General features: G+C 40.9%; 1 protein-coding gene and 1 long non-coding RNA gene across 7 annotated transcripts in view; one reads left to right on the top strand and one right to left on the bottom strand.

The window, feature by feature from the left end:
* The window catches only part of NKAIN3 (sodium/potassium transporting ATPase interacting 3), a 372124-nt gene extending 363160 nt beyond the window's left edge, over positions 1 to 8964 (bottom strand). For all 6 annotated transcript variants that reach the window (XM_066993031.1, XM_066993029.1, XM_066993028.1 and 3 more), the window contains exon 1: positions 8647 to 8964. In XM_066993031.1, coding sequence (XP_066849132.1) covers positions 8647 to 8700 — 54 coding nt within the window. In that variant the 5' untranslated portion in view covers positions 8701 to 8964. The remainder of the gene's footprint in view (positions 1 to 8646) is intronic.
* Positions 8965 to 8982: 18 nt separating this feature from the next.
* LOC136790191 (uncharacterized) lies at positions 8983 to 13775 on the top strand. Its single transcript, XR_010829700.1, has 3 exons — positions 8983 to 9912; positions 10663 to 10795; positions 13618 to 13775. It is a non-coding gene; the product is annotated as an uncharacterized lncRNA (long non-coding RNA).
* The last annotated feature ends 526 nt before the right edge of the window (positions 13776 to 14301 follow it).

Here is a 14301-nt window from a genome sequence, read left to right as displayed (position 1 = left end):
TCTACTTAATTCATGGAAAAAAATAGAGAAATGAAATACTGTTCTCTGTGCAGAAAGACACAATAAGCTTTTAGCTGAAAAAAAAATAGCACACAAGCAGAGGCAAAACTACATATTTTTGTAATGTTATTCCTACATTATTATGCCTTATAGTTTCCAGCTTTAGAATTTTTCAGCTTTTTATTCCTTGATTATGGAGACTAAACTTCCTAAAGAAGTTTTTTCTACACACTCGATTTTAACAGAATCCCATTTCTGAAACACATTTAGACATTTTATAAGCTCCTTCCAGTCCATCTAAAAATCTGTCTAATTGTTTTGTTGTTGTTTTGTTTTGGTTTTTGTTTCTTTTGTAGGGATGCACAAGTCTCGTATTTTATTGGAATTTACATACCTACTCATTTCTACTGAGGCTCATGCAGAGCTTCAGCTGCATCCTCACAAGCTCCAGAAGGACTTTGCTTACATGAGATTGCACGGACTGTTGACAGGGCAGTGAATCTGCAGTGTTCCCAGAACGGTACCGAATTTTCAAAGATCCACCAGAGGAAAAAACTAAAGTTAGGTGAGAAAGACTGCAATTCTAATCTCTCTAATAAATATCATCATAATACGGTTGTGCTTCTTTGTCTTTTTATTCAGAAGGTCTGACACTAGCAATAAAATACAACAGTGAGAGGTAGGCCTATCATCAGCAACATGTTAGATAAGATAAAAATTATTTTCTTAAGGTCTTGCTTCCAGTGAAACCTTAGAGAGGAACTCCTCCTACAGACACAGTTAACTTTCATCTGTGTACTGAAGAGGGCTCCCATGTCTCACCTTTTTTACACTGATCTAAATGTACCTTTCCACAATTCATCTCATGCTCACACATGATCTCCCTCACTATAAAAGCATATCAGGATCTTTCTGTTCATGGGTCACCTTCCTTTACTCTATCTGTAGCTACTTTGCTGTGTGTCAAAACCCTCCTTAGGGAAATTCCATTTGACTAAAACGTATGTTCTTTATTTATATTTATACTCACTCTCTTCTAAAACTTTGGTGCTGATGAAATAAAAAAACCTCAATCCCCTTTGGAGAGATCTGTGGAAGAACCAACTGTGATTGTTCGAGAGTCACACTCAATACAAGTAATTCTTTGCCAATTATCTTTCTTTTGCGTTTCACAAAATTTTCCATTTCTCTATTTCTTGATGTTAATTTCTGTAAGAGATATTTGTCTGGCAAACCCCACTCGTTTGATTAAGTAGAAAACTTTTCTTTTTTCTTTCTTTTCACTGTAATACTGGCATTTGCTCGTTGGAAGGGTTTTCTGCTGCTTTTGCTTGAACCTATTATTATGAAGAGCCTATATGTAAAAGAATGACTTTCAGGGACTTTAATGAGAGCTGGAGGGCATTCAGCAACTCGTAAGAACAAGTCCCAAATCACCACAGCATTAAAAAATCCATCTGAGCTGGGATTACATGCAAGGTATGGCAGTGTTTGAAGAAAGACCAGATGATAAGGAAGTATAGTAAAAAATAAAAAGACTAAAAGACTAAAATAAAATCTTTTACTACCTTTTTATTACCAGGGTCTTAAGCACTCTGTATGTTCCTGAGATCAGAGAACAGTGATTAAATCCAGCTTACGGCTTTCTTTTACGGACCTGCCAAAGGCACAGATCCTTAGCGAGATCGCAAAGATTTCACTGGTCACACACGGGGAAAAAAAAGCCCATGACATGCTAAAACCTGTGATAGTGCTGCTGGCAGTGCTCTGTCAGGGAATTGTGGATCTCGCCGAGCGTAGCAATGTATCATCTGAAACCTGCTGGCATACCCTTTAGGAAGATGCGCATTAACTGCTCTTGATAGATGAGGAGAAAACTATTTCATCTTCGATGAATCTAAGCAGCTTCAAGATTCAAAGTGAGACATTTTCCATTCCCCATTGCTGAATTTTATTTTCAAGGCAAAATGTACTAAATAAAAAGCAAGAAATATTCTTCTTCTTATGAAAAAGATGAAATTCACACAAAATCAATGTGATCTTTTTAAACATTATTTTTCATTTTGTTTTAATGTGACACATTAAGGTTACAAATGTCTCCCTATGACGCCATCCCAAGCAAAGTTATCATTTCCAGCATGAGCAAAGGCAGTGCAAACTTCATCGCTCTGTCCTGCTGGCAGCACTGAAAAGATGACCTGAAGAAAACATGGGCAAAGAGATTGCTACGGTCTTCACAATGCCATGGCCATCTCCTTGATCCTCCTAGTATAACATAAAAGGTGGAAATCAGGACTAATACGGAGATAATGTTTTTATATTGACACCATATCACGACGGCTAACATTTCATACAAGCCATAATGACTTCTGCCCTCATCTAACTTGCAGTACATTTCAAAACGTGACCTGGAGGTGAAAAACTCTGTATCGTATTATCACCCTCTTGAACCACGCAGTCACTTATTACTGCTTCTCATCTAGAACCAAAAACGTGCAGTTCATTTCCCCATACCAATGAAAATAACAGGCTCTCTGCCCCCAAAATGTCTACAGTCTTGCTTAGCAATTAACTACAGGAATGAATAAAATGTATTTTGCTTCAATACAAATGAGCTCAAAAAATCTGACATACTATATTGTATTGCAGAAATACTCTTTCTGAAATTACAAATGACAAGGCCATCATAGGTACTTGTCATTTAATTTAACACTTTAGTTCGGTGTTCGGATACACAACTGCATAGGCCAAATTCAAGCCTATTTCCACAGTATTACACCCACAACAAATTAAGAAGGTAGTTCTCTCAAAACAACCTAAATTATTGTGTATTTCAAATACCCTCCCAATAAAGAATCGAAGACCCTTATTCTTTATGCTTTGGTAAAACGGCATAGTCATAAGGTAACCTAAGTTGAAAGAGATCTCTGAAGGTTACCTGCTAAAACTCTTACTTGTGGCACGGCCCAATTCAACATCAGATACACTTCAAAGTTAGATTAGGTTTTTCAGAGCTATATTCATCTGGGTTTTAAAACTATTTAAGAACAGAGATTCATCAGCTTGCCTGAAAACATGATCCAACGTATGGCTGCTCTTACTATCCTTACTATCATTTATTTTTTTCCCCTAACGTTTAACCAGAACTTCCCCCTTGCTGCAGCCTGGGTGCATTGCCTCTCCTCCTTCCATTGTGCACAGCTAAGAAGATCTTACCAATATTTGTAGTGAGCACAGGAATTGATGCTGATCCTATTCAAGCGAAGTAGATAACCTCCACTCACTTTTCTTTTGCAATATCGGGACCAGTCATCTGTGCAACTGGTTTGATTCTCTCTTTGGTCACCTAATCAATTAAATTATTTTATTTATTTGCAAAAGTAACCTGGATATCACAGAGGAAGCAAGATGCAAAACTTTTACCTGAAAAACTAAAGAACTGTGATTATTTATTTGTCAACTTACCAGATTGGCCCCATAACTAAGAGGATCCTCTTTACACTTCCAAGATGCATGAAAGGTACATAAATATTGAAAAACATGATCTAATAGTATCTCATCATATAAGTTTCTATTTCATACCCAAACCTCACAAAACCAGCAAGGTTTAAACACCACCCATTCAACTGCTGGTGCAGTCAATCTCATGGAATCTCTAGGCATAAACCTACTCTGTGCTCAAGTTCTGCAAGTCCTACCCAAACCCCATTTGGATCCAACAATGCTACCCTTCTAAATTTTAATGATTTTCAAAACTGCTATCTTTGCTTCCCAGTCCCCAAAATTTTGGCAGAACGTAGCAGATCTTGAAATAGAAGATCCGCTGCATCTTCCGGTACTCTTAAAAGAAATATTTCCAAAACTTCCTGTTCTTATAGACAGAAAGGATAGCTGCATAACTCGATTTTCAGTGAATCAAATGCCATTATTGTAGTTAAAATTTTGACTCGTTAAGTTCATCACTGTACAAATATTCTGTATATTTCTATATGACAGAAGACTGTCAGACACCATCAGAGCAACAAGGGATGGTAGAAAAATAGCCTGCTGTGGTGAATAAAGCCTAAACCAAAGAAACAGTCACATAGCTTAAGAGATTCACCTAGTTCAAAATTTTCAGACTGCCCTGCAAAGTTAAGGTTTCTCAAGCTCTGAATTCCCAACTTCGGAACACTGAACTGACAGAAGTATTGCTTGTGGCTTGGGGAAGAGGGGATTTCACTATCGAGGCTGAATTTCTGGTGTATGGAGTGGTTAAACACTGCAGGGCTGATGCACTAAAAATGTGTTTTTAAAATAGCTATCTTCCAACAATCTTGTAAAATAAACCAAAAACAAAGTGAAAAACACTTATTGGTGGTTGCTACTCTTTTGTTCCCGATGACAGAGATCCTAAGAAGGATACTATGTCACACATTTTTTGTATTTCAACTTGCAAAGACGTAACTCAAGTAGTCGTGCTGGATGCAGCATGTTACTTCTAATTTAACATTAAGTGCATTCACACATCCACATAACAAGTGCATCCGCCTCTCAGGCACAGCCAGTAGGAACAGTTACATGATTTGGGGGTGTCATTTGAGTTATTTGAGCAAAACACCATTCCCCCAACAGCTTTCTTAACAGTAAGGGAAGCATCCTGCTAACTGCATATTGTTCAGGGCTGAAATCTTAAGTCCCCTCCATCCCTGTTAGGACGACGTGCACTCCCTCATCCTTTACCAGTGGACAGACGCTTCATCTGCTGATCAATAGGCCAGAGACTCTGTTACCAACATAAAAAAGATGCCGCAATTTACTGGTTCAAAGATTTTACTTTCTCAAATTTATCAAACCTCTTGAACCCCTGAGCTGTTAAGTGAAAAAACTGCTATCTGTCAGTTCTAACATGCAAGCACAGACAGGAAAAATCATGAGATTTTCAGAAGGTACATTAGCAGAAGTTAAAGGTTCCAGTTTAATAAAACATTTTTGAATGAGATTAAAATCTACACATGGCAAATACCACTTCCCCACGTAACTACTGAAATTCCACTACGTATAATAATAAATGGGGAAACATTACCTTTTAGTCTAATGTATACAACCTCAACTCACAGAGTAAGAATTTACAGGTGTCAGTATAATTAATGTTAAGGGTAATCACAAACATAAACCTTCTGTATATTAAGAGTTTATTAAAATGACCAAGTGCACTCACCAGGCAGTCACTTGGTCAAACCATTAATACACAGAAACTGTTTATTACCTGTGTGGTCTATTGGCACAAAAACTGTTTGGAAAGCAACAGGTTAAACAGAGAATAAACTCCTTTATGCCAACAATTAGGTAAAACATACACTTTTAAATCTGGATCTATATAATGAACACAGTGCGGCAAAGTCCAAGGAAAAACAAATGAAATGAGATTTTCAAAGCAAGGAAGCTTCCTTAGCACCTTCCATTTATCTTCCCTTCACTGCTCTGAAAATCTCATTCATGACCTCTGTTATTTACACTTATTTGTGTTTGCATATCTGTGTACTTCTAGGTACCACAAACTTCCACTTTCTGTGAAATAAAATTATCCTGCAATGGTAGTTACTCAGAAACACATTTTCAGAGCAGCATGAAGGTTTCCACAGTGTGACACATATTAACATCAATTGGATTCACACAGCTAAATCTCTCTGCAATTCTTTGCCAATTTACCACTTCCAGAATTTAATATTTTTTGAACTTGCTTTATTTTCCAAACATTTTCCTGTTACAGTATTTTATGGCATTGTGGCTACTCTAACACAGGCACCATCTCTGGCAGCTGCTTTCATTTTCTAGTACAAGGGAGGCCAACATCTCTGACTTCTGATGACACTAGTAAGACTTATGACTGTAATCCAAAGGGCTCATATATCCTTATGATATATTTTTCAGACATATACATAGCTCCTAATAATCCTAATGACAGATTTATGTGCAAAACGATATGCACACACTTCTGAGTTCTTAGCTTGACAACTTTGGAAATGGCTTATGCTTCACTCGGGAAGAGCAAGATATTGACAGAGATCATGGGGTTTAAACGCGGGGCGGGGGGGCACAGCACTGTTCTCCTTACACAAAATTCCCTTGGCTTCCAGAAGCAGAATCAACCTGCAGAGGTGCAAGGCAACCGTTCAGGAAACCCTGTGGTTAACAGCTTTTCCTGCAGCGGTGCCACCTAGCCCACCCTCTCTGCAATTATTTCCAGAATCCCGTATCACACACAACGATAGGGATTCACATTGATGAACATGAAGAACGAAATTATCATTAAATGATGTAAAATGAACTACAGAATGTCCTTGGGATTACTGGATTCGATATTAAAATGTATTAACTATAAAATGGAAAAGCTGTCAGTCAGAGATAGACATTTTCATGAATCAAAACACAATTGAAAACTGGTATTATTGTCATACCACATCAAAGTCCCCCAGCAGACAAAGAGCATTGAAAATGACAAACAAATCTTGAAGTTTACACACTTTATGCATTATTTTTAGGGAATGGGTATTTTATAGACTATCATACAACAACTGTTGTTCTTTTCATTCCAGCAACATATAACCACGCAGAGTAGGCAAAAGTTAGAGAAGCTAGTTTCAAAGAATCACGAAGCTGTGCTGCGAGGCCACTGCATACTGTGTATTTATTTCAAACAAGAAGCAAACCTTTGGTGTGAACACGTTTCCAGGAATTTGGCTTTTTACTTCACCTCATTTTATGTCAAAGAGAGCCTACGCAGTATCTGTATGCTATTGAAGGTGTTGCCAACTGTATTCTATAAGATCTGTCTTCCTCAGGTGACATCCAAAGGTTAATCCTAAGGTTCAGGCAGAACTGCTTGCAGACCCTTTTCTGACATGACTAGAATATGACTAGGCAGAACAATTTTAAAACACATGCCCAGCTTTCTCTTTTCCTAAAGTTTTTCCTCGAGTTGTATAAATCACCTGTACTTTGGAAATGCTAGAAATTAGCACAAGTACTTTGGCTGTTACAGCACTTTATCTAAACGTTGTCCACAGTCAGCAACGCGCCTTTCACCTCTCCATAACTGGATGCAAGGTAAAATAAATCTCCCCTAATGACAGTAATGTCTGGGGATGTAGTTCTGTTGTGCATGCTCTATACTCGTGACCTGTGAGAAAAAGATCTAAAACCGCCCTTGGTGACAACTTCTACAGGCACAAATTGAACGCTACCACCACTGAAATCACGGAAAGTGCCTGAGCTTTAAGTTCACGTGTACCAGATTACACCTTGGATGTAAAGCATGACTTTTATTTTTAAACAAAGAGAAAGCATTTTGCCACACAGGCATTTATCAGTGCATAAAAGATATGGATATGACGACAGTGGAACATTACTATAAAACAGGTAAGTACAGCAGAAAAAGCTACATATTAAAGTCATTTCTGAAAGTTGTTAGATCATCTGATAGGTCTTTCATAAAACAGGAATCTTTTTCTGAAAGATTTTATATGCATTTCTCTGCAGATTATGGTGGCTATTCACACTTTACTTCAATTTTTATAGCCTCCGAGTAATACTACAGAACAGTAAATACAGTTATTATAACCTCCGTAACCGGTAGAGGGATATATTTGAAGAAAAAGGGGTTGTTTCTCCTCCCACACGCACTGAAGTAAATCAGGAGCAATTCTCCTGCAGTCAATGGGAGAGTATCTGTGAAACTGACGCAAAACAAGAAAAAAACAAAGCCAGAAACGTACAAGCAAAGCTCTCCTAGCACTACGGGCACAAATTGCACGTCTCCTCTGCCTTTTGGTGAGGCTGAACCATTCGTGCACCTATCCCACACTTAACTCCATCCCATGAAAGCAAATCTCAGCAGGGTCCAGACTCGCACGGAACACAATGGAGGTACGTACACCAGCTCGAGCAGGCGGAGAGCCTGGCATAAAGCCCCGAGAATGAATGAGGATTGTCAAGTGAAGTAATCATACGCGTTGGATTTAAGCACGTTGCCCCTGAAACACTGGGCGTTTCTGAGTGCTGTAACAGAAAACTAGGAAGATTAGAAAAGGATTTGGGGGAAAAAAATAAAAGCAGTAGATGCATCCCACTATTTTCTTTACAGACTCAAGGACCAGCACTCGTCCTAGGGAAAGATCATGTGGCAAAACGACGACTCTGAGTCACTAGAAAAAAGAAAATCTTTTAAAATACTCTTGGGACCAGGGACGAACTGTTAAGGGAAGAGCACTATTTTATCATTCAGCTAACGAGCCCGAGGAAGGATGATCACCGCTCGGTGCCGTTTCGCCTTGACAACTCTTTCTCCCCGAAACAAATACGCCAACTTCGGTAAACAAAGAGCAGGAGACGCATTATCCTCCCTCCCTCCCGCCTCGGGAATATTTAACGAGGAGAAAAGGAAGCCCGGGAAAGTCGCGGGAGAGGACGGGCGGATTTCGCCCTTCGGGAGAGGAAAAAGGGAGACGGGCAGAGGATGGCGACGGCGTTCCCGAGCACCCCCACACGGCCTGGGGGGGGGACTCCCCGGGGGGGGCACCGCCAAACTTCGGGGGTCGCGGGGCGAGGAGCGGGGCCGTCCCCCCTCGCCGTGCCCCGTGGAGCCGTGCCCCGGCGCTCACTCACCAGCTGCAGCGAGCAGAGGAAGATGAGCGTGCAGCGCCCCGTGCAGCAGCCCATGGTGGCAGCCGGCGAGCCGCCGCCGCCGCTCCTCGCTCGTCCCTCCCGCGTCGGTGCGGCCCCGGAGGCGAAGCCTGGGGGGGGGTCACCGCATCCGGACGGCGCGGCCGCGGCCCCCTCGCCTCCACCTTCCTTCTTTCTCTCCCTGCTTCTGTGCAAGGGGCGGCGGAGGGCAGCGCGGCCCCGCGGAGGAGCAGCCGGCGGCGGGGGGCTCTGCCCGGTTGCGGGGAAGGGGCAGGGGCCGGGGGTGGGCGTGTGCGGGGCGGGGAGGGAAGAGAAGGGAAGGGAGGAGAGGCGGGCGGTGTGGGGGTGCCGCGGGTGGGCGTGATGGTGGGGACGGGGAGCGGCTGGGGGCGGGCGAGGGGATGAGGGGAGCTGAGGGTGTGGGGACGGGGAGTTTGGCGGCTCCAGGCGGGGACGGGGCAGCTCGGAGCGGGTCGCTTGTTGCGAGCGCCCGGGGAAAGTTCAAGCGACTGGGGCGGCTGAGGCGGAGCCCGGCACGGCCACACGGGCGGGCGCCCGCGGGAAGGGCGAGGCTGAGGCGCCGGTGCCCCGGCCCCTTCCCTCGTCCCGCGGTGCCCGGGGGTGTTGGGGGCTACTTTGGGGACCCCCTGCCCGCCTCTGCCCCCTGTCTGGGATAGGAGCTGGTGTCCGGGTGGCTTCTTGCCCTCCTCGGTCCCTTCCTGAGGCGGCGCCATTGTGCCAGGGGCTGGCGGCGCCCGGCTGAGGGGCTCGGCTCCCTGAGGGCTTCCCTCTTGGAGAGAAAGAAATCTTTTCTGAGAAGGAAAAAGAGAAAGGAATCTTTTCTGGAAAGAAATCCCCTGTGCGAGGAGAGGGGTGAATAAACCACTGCTCTGCGGGGGCGTGCCGTGGGCAGCTGAGGGGATTGGGGTCTGTGGAGGTACTGCAGCCCCCACACTGTGGCCACAGACAAGTATTGTTTGTGGGGGCTAAGATAGATTAAAAATGCCCATGCTGTCTTTTAAAAATGTTTTTTACACATGGATGATGTGTTAACTACCCTGGTTTTTTTCTCTCCAATAAAGTATGGATAAATCAAATGACTTCTTACAGGCATTAAGGCATTTACCAGAAAATGCTTTCCTACAGCCTGTTAGTAGCTGCTGTTCCGTGATACACAAGCTTCTGCCAAAGAACACTGAAGCCTGCCCAGAGAAACAAAAACTATCTTCTGTAAGGCATTTATACAAGGTATCTGACTGCTATCTCTATGAAATATACAGTATCGTATCCATAAATTATGTATAACTTTTGAGTTATGCATAATGGTAGTGACAGTCAAATAATTACAAAATTACCCCAAAGTTCTATTGTGTCATACTACATTTGGAAAGCTGCTTTTTATGCATTTTAAGTAGGAAAGCATTTGTATGGTTTTATATACCAAACTGAAAGAACAAAAGAAAGACAGACAAATAAGAACCAGGTTCCGCTCACCCAGGATATGTATTTGGTTATCTATGTGAAGAGTGTAAAATAAAACCCATGTTGTGCAATATGCGAAACTTGAATAAAACAGCCTGATGGCTTTTAAGATAAAATTCTTTCCAGAGCTAAACTTTAGTAGAGTTACATGTTCTGGGAACATATATTTTAAAGGGTGAATATTTGAAGGTATACAAGTAAATTGAAAAGGTGATAGTTGCCAAAAATGTATTGTGCCAGCCCAAACTGGTAACATTTATGGATAATTGAATTTCTATACAGAGGGCTTAGAGTAGGATCTCTCTGGACTTCTTTGAGTAGTTATAATACCAGATGTTTTTAGTTGAACACAATAATACAGAGGCTAACCGTAAGAATTGTGGGGTGGGTAAGGAACCAGGTAAAGGAAATGACAAGAGCTGCTGTTGAACGGATTTTACTTGTACTCACCATATTCAGCCCTTGCTTGTATGTCATTAGGATGAAGTCCATAACTCTTCCTCTCTCTCTCCCCAGGGGGAGTACTCTTCTGGGAAGTAGGTACATCTTTACCTTTCCTTTTCACAAGAAAGCAGATAGCTACTACACTAGTACTGGAAGGTGATGTTAACTCTTGCCTTTGTTATGGCAGAGCTGCCTGAAGACCTGGGTAAGATATGCAAGCCACTCTTCACCAATCTGTTGTTTTAGCAGCCTGGAGAACCATGTGGGTATCACTGTTTTAGAAGCAATCAGTGTTCAAACTGTCTTCCAGACTATAAGAGAAGAAAATTATAAGAAAATTTCTTTTTAAAAAGAGAGAGAGAGAGAGAAAGCCAATAGGGGTTATTTTTGTGTAGACAGTTTAACTCGCCCATCTTCACAATTTCCAATCTCTGTGTGTTACTGAACTTGAATTCCAGAGCTGATAACTTTCAGAGCATGTAAAAGTAAGTCTCAGAAATGAAATCTAAAGAGCAGGGAAAAAAAAAAAAAAAAAAAAACACTTCTCCAAACCACCTGCATCCTTGCCTAACCTTGTAAAAGATGGAAATTCTCATCTTCGCTGAGAGAAATTTCACAGAGCTCTACTAATCTCTAACGTGCTGTTTGCCTGCTCTTGTTCCTGAAGAATTTTGCAATCTCTGTCACCTAGCTATCCAAAACTGATCCTGAGATAAAAAGGTCAATTTTCTAAAGCAGATTTTTCCTGAGTATAAGCTTCCACAAACAAAAAACTGTTATCTGGTCAGGGAAGCATTAAAAATGTTAATTAACAAGCAAATGCTGTAGAACACAACTTCCACATGAGCACAAGTATCTAAGTTGTATATTGCCGTATAGCTGAAAGCACTAGGCATAAACAGGAGAACATGGGTCAAAAGGAGCTTAAAAATGAAGTATGATTACAGGAAGGCATAGGATTCTAAAAACTTGTAAGAGAATGCAATATAAAAGTAATATATACAAGGCAAAGAGGAAGGACTGTATTTTGTAGAATTGTCTACCCATGAAGTCAGTAGAGAAGCTGATAGTCAAACTGTAGAAACTCATTTCCAGCTTCATAATTAGAGAACCCTGATATAGCACTGTGCATGCCAAGTAGGTAAAAAAAATGGTGTATGCACTAAAAAGCCCTGTGGACTAGCTTAATGCCTAACAAGATGCACTGTATGGATGCAAATTTACTTTGCTTGAAAAGAAAACTTGTAGTCAAAAGCTTTATGATACATTTATGTAGATATAGCCATACCCTGATAGAACTGTATGATTCCTTATGCTAAAACTGTAATTGTAGGTCTTCAGAGCCTTGGCTTTTAATCTCACCGTATTCAAAGCAGAAAAACAAAGTTGTTCACTTTTATAGAAAATAGCCTCACAAATATCTCTAAGAGATTACAACTTTAGTAGAGACTTTTGTTTCCTCTACGTTTATTCCTTGATGGGTTACATTCTTCAGAATCAAATATCCAGAAATTTTTATCTTTTAAGAAGTAAATCCATTAGTAAAAGACCTCATATCGAGAGGACAAAATAAAATTCATAACATTTGACTGTCCTTTTAACTCTTTAATGATGTATACCACTCATCTAATAAGCTGTTTAATCGTTTGCCTGTGCTAGAGTTTTCCTCAACTTGCATCAAATTGGTCTGATCCTTGATGTAGACTTTAGAAGATGAATTTTGTTGTCTATGTTGGTAGGACAACAGTAACAATCGGACAACAGAACAAACACTTCTCTTATAGCCTGACTTTGCCATCTTTGATGTTGAATATTATTCAGAGGAAATTCCTGATAAAAATGAATGAGATTTTCAGAGGCCAGCCCTAACCCTGGAAAGATTTATGTAATTACTTAATTTCAAACATAGAGTCGCCCTACATACTGTGCAGAGGCTAGGTAAGTACATTAGTACTTAGTAATTTAGTAAGTACTTAGCTAAGTACATTAGTTAGTAAGTCTGCAGCCTCAGAGTTAAGAATAGATTCCCATGGCCTCAGATTTCCCCTTTAATTTTGGCTTATAATGCAGAAAGACTGGAAATTAGAAGCTTTGTAATTAGTTTTTAAGCTTTTCCAGAATGACGAAGGATACAGGGAGCAAAATACACCTTCATACAGCTATCAACAGGTCACACTTTCGGCAGGCATACATAGTAATAGTTAGAGAAACATTCCCCTGCGTATTCCCCAAGCAGTCTTGAAATACCTCAAGCAAACTAGAAAACCCATGAAATTTAATATACCTTTAAAGACAAATGAGTGTTTCAAGATATTATCAGTGTTTTTAGTAAATCCTATTTTCAATTTTATCCTTCTGAAGACAGATATACAATCTAATTTTTCATTTCAATGTTAACACCTGCTGCTAGGAAACTGTATTCTTCGTTAAAGCATAAGTACTTTATGGAATGGAAATCTGTGTTCATTGTGAATGATTGTTATTATCATTCCAACAATAATGTTTGAAATGATCAGGCCCGGTGAGGGGAAGCAGGGTCAGGCATAGCCTTGGGATGCTGAGGAGCTGGAGGCAAGCCCTGCTGCAGCATCACTGGGGCAGGGGCTGGCAGTCCCAGGGGGCTACCATGAGGTCCTGGGGCCTGGGCAGGGTCAAGGGAGTCTCAGGGGTGCACAGGGACAGGCAGGGCTGGCAGTGCCTCTTGGCCATTACAGTGCAAAAGCAATTTTGAAAACAGTGCTTTAAGTACACAGGCTGACTCCCTTTAACTTATTCAGGTTTTACAGCAGTAACTGTCCAGTTAGGCTTTGGTTTTGTTTTTTCTCCTTGTTTTTTGTTGGTTTTTTTTGGTTGGTTGGTTAGTTGGTTTGGTTGTGTGTGTATGTGTAATGGTGTAATGCACGCTATGACCATGTCACTATAACCAGGAACAGCCAGACTAAAATAAAGGTGAAGCGACTGTCGCTCATATTAACTACAGGAACAAAAATCTGGTGAGTAATAAAGCATTTTTGTTGTTGTTTGCAGGTCAATAAGTGATTCATTTTGAACCATTCAGTGTAAATAAACATTGCAACAATCCTCAGTTTTGGCATGGAAAACTTGAGTGGAGGTACAGTAACAAAGCTTACTGTAAAAACACACAACCATTGAAAGATGGCTATTTACACAAAGGATAAAGGATATTTACACAATAAATGAAGTTTTTTCTACCCTCGGAGTGTTTTCTTGGTTACAAAAAGATAAGTTTGGGTGAAGCATTTCCTTAGGTGGGTGCAGAATATACACTTAGAGTATTTTTACTGACGTTTCCCCAACAAGAATAAACAGAAACTTCTAATGTAACAGAGAATGTGCATTTTTTCCCCTCTGAAACCATGAGCAGCATCAGGTGTCCAGCTGCAGATTGTGACAACAAACATTTTCAATTATCAGTATATTCATCATTGTTTAAAAGTCTTCCAGCTCTTTCATTTTGTACATGTTATGTGGAAAATTATGGAGGATTTTCCTTCAAAATGCAAAACTGAATTTATATAATCTAAAATGGAGTCCAGAATGGGTTGCTTTCCTTTCCTTGCTGAGGCTCTTGCATTAGGTTTTTAAAAGATGGCACTGTTACCTGCTGTTATTCACAAGCAAAGGGTTTCAGATGCCTAGGGTAGTCTGAAATATGTCTGTGACACTTACTGCACTCGTGCTCTGCTCAGC

The sequence above is a fragment of the Anser cygnoides genome, chromosome 2, assembly GCF_040182565.1.
Source record: "Anser cygnoides isolate HZ-2024a breed goose chromosome 2, Taihu_goose_T2T_genome, whole genome shotgun sequence".
Lineage (NCBI taxonomy): Eukaryota > Metazoa > Chordata > Aves > Anseriformes > Anatidae > Anser > Anser cygnoides.
The sequence above is the reverse complement of the archived record's forward strand: the minus strand, read 5'-3'. Positions and strand labels throughout refer to the sequence as shown.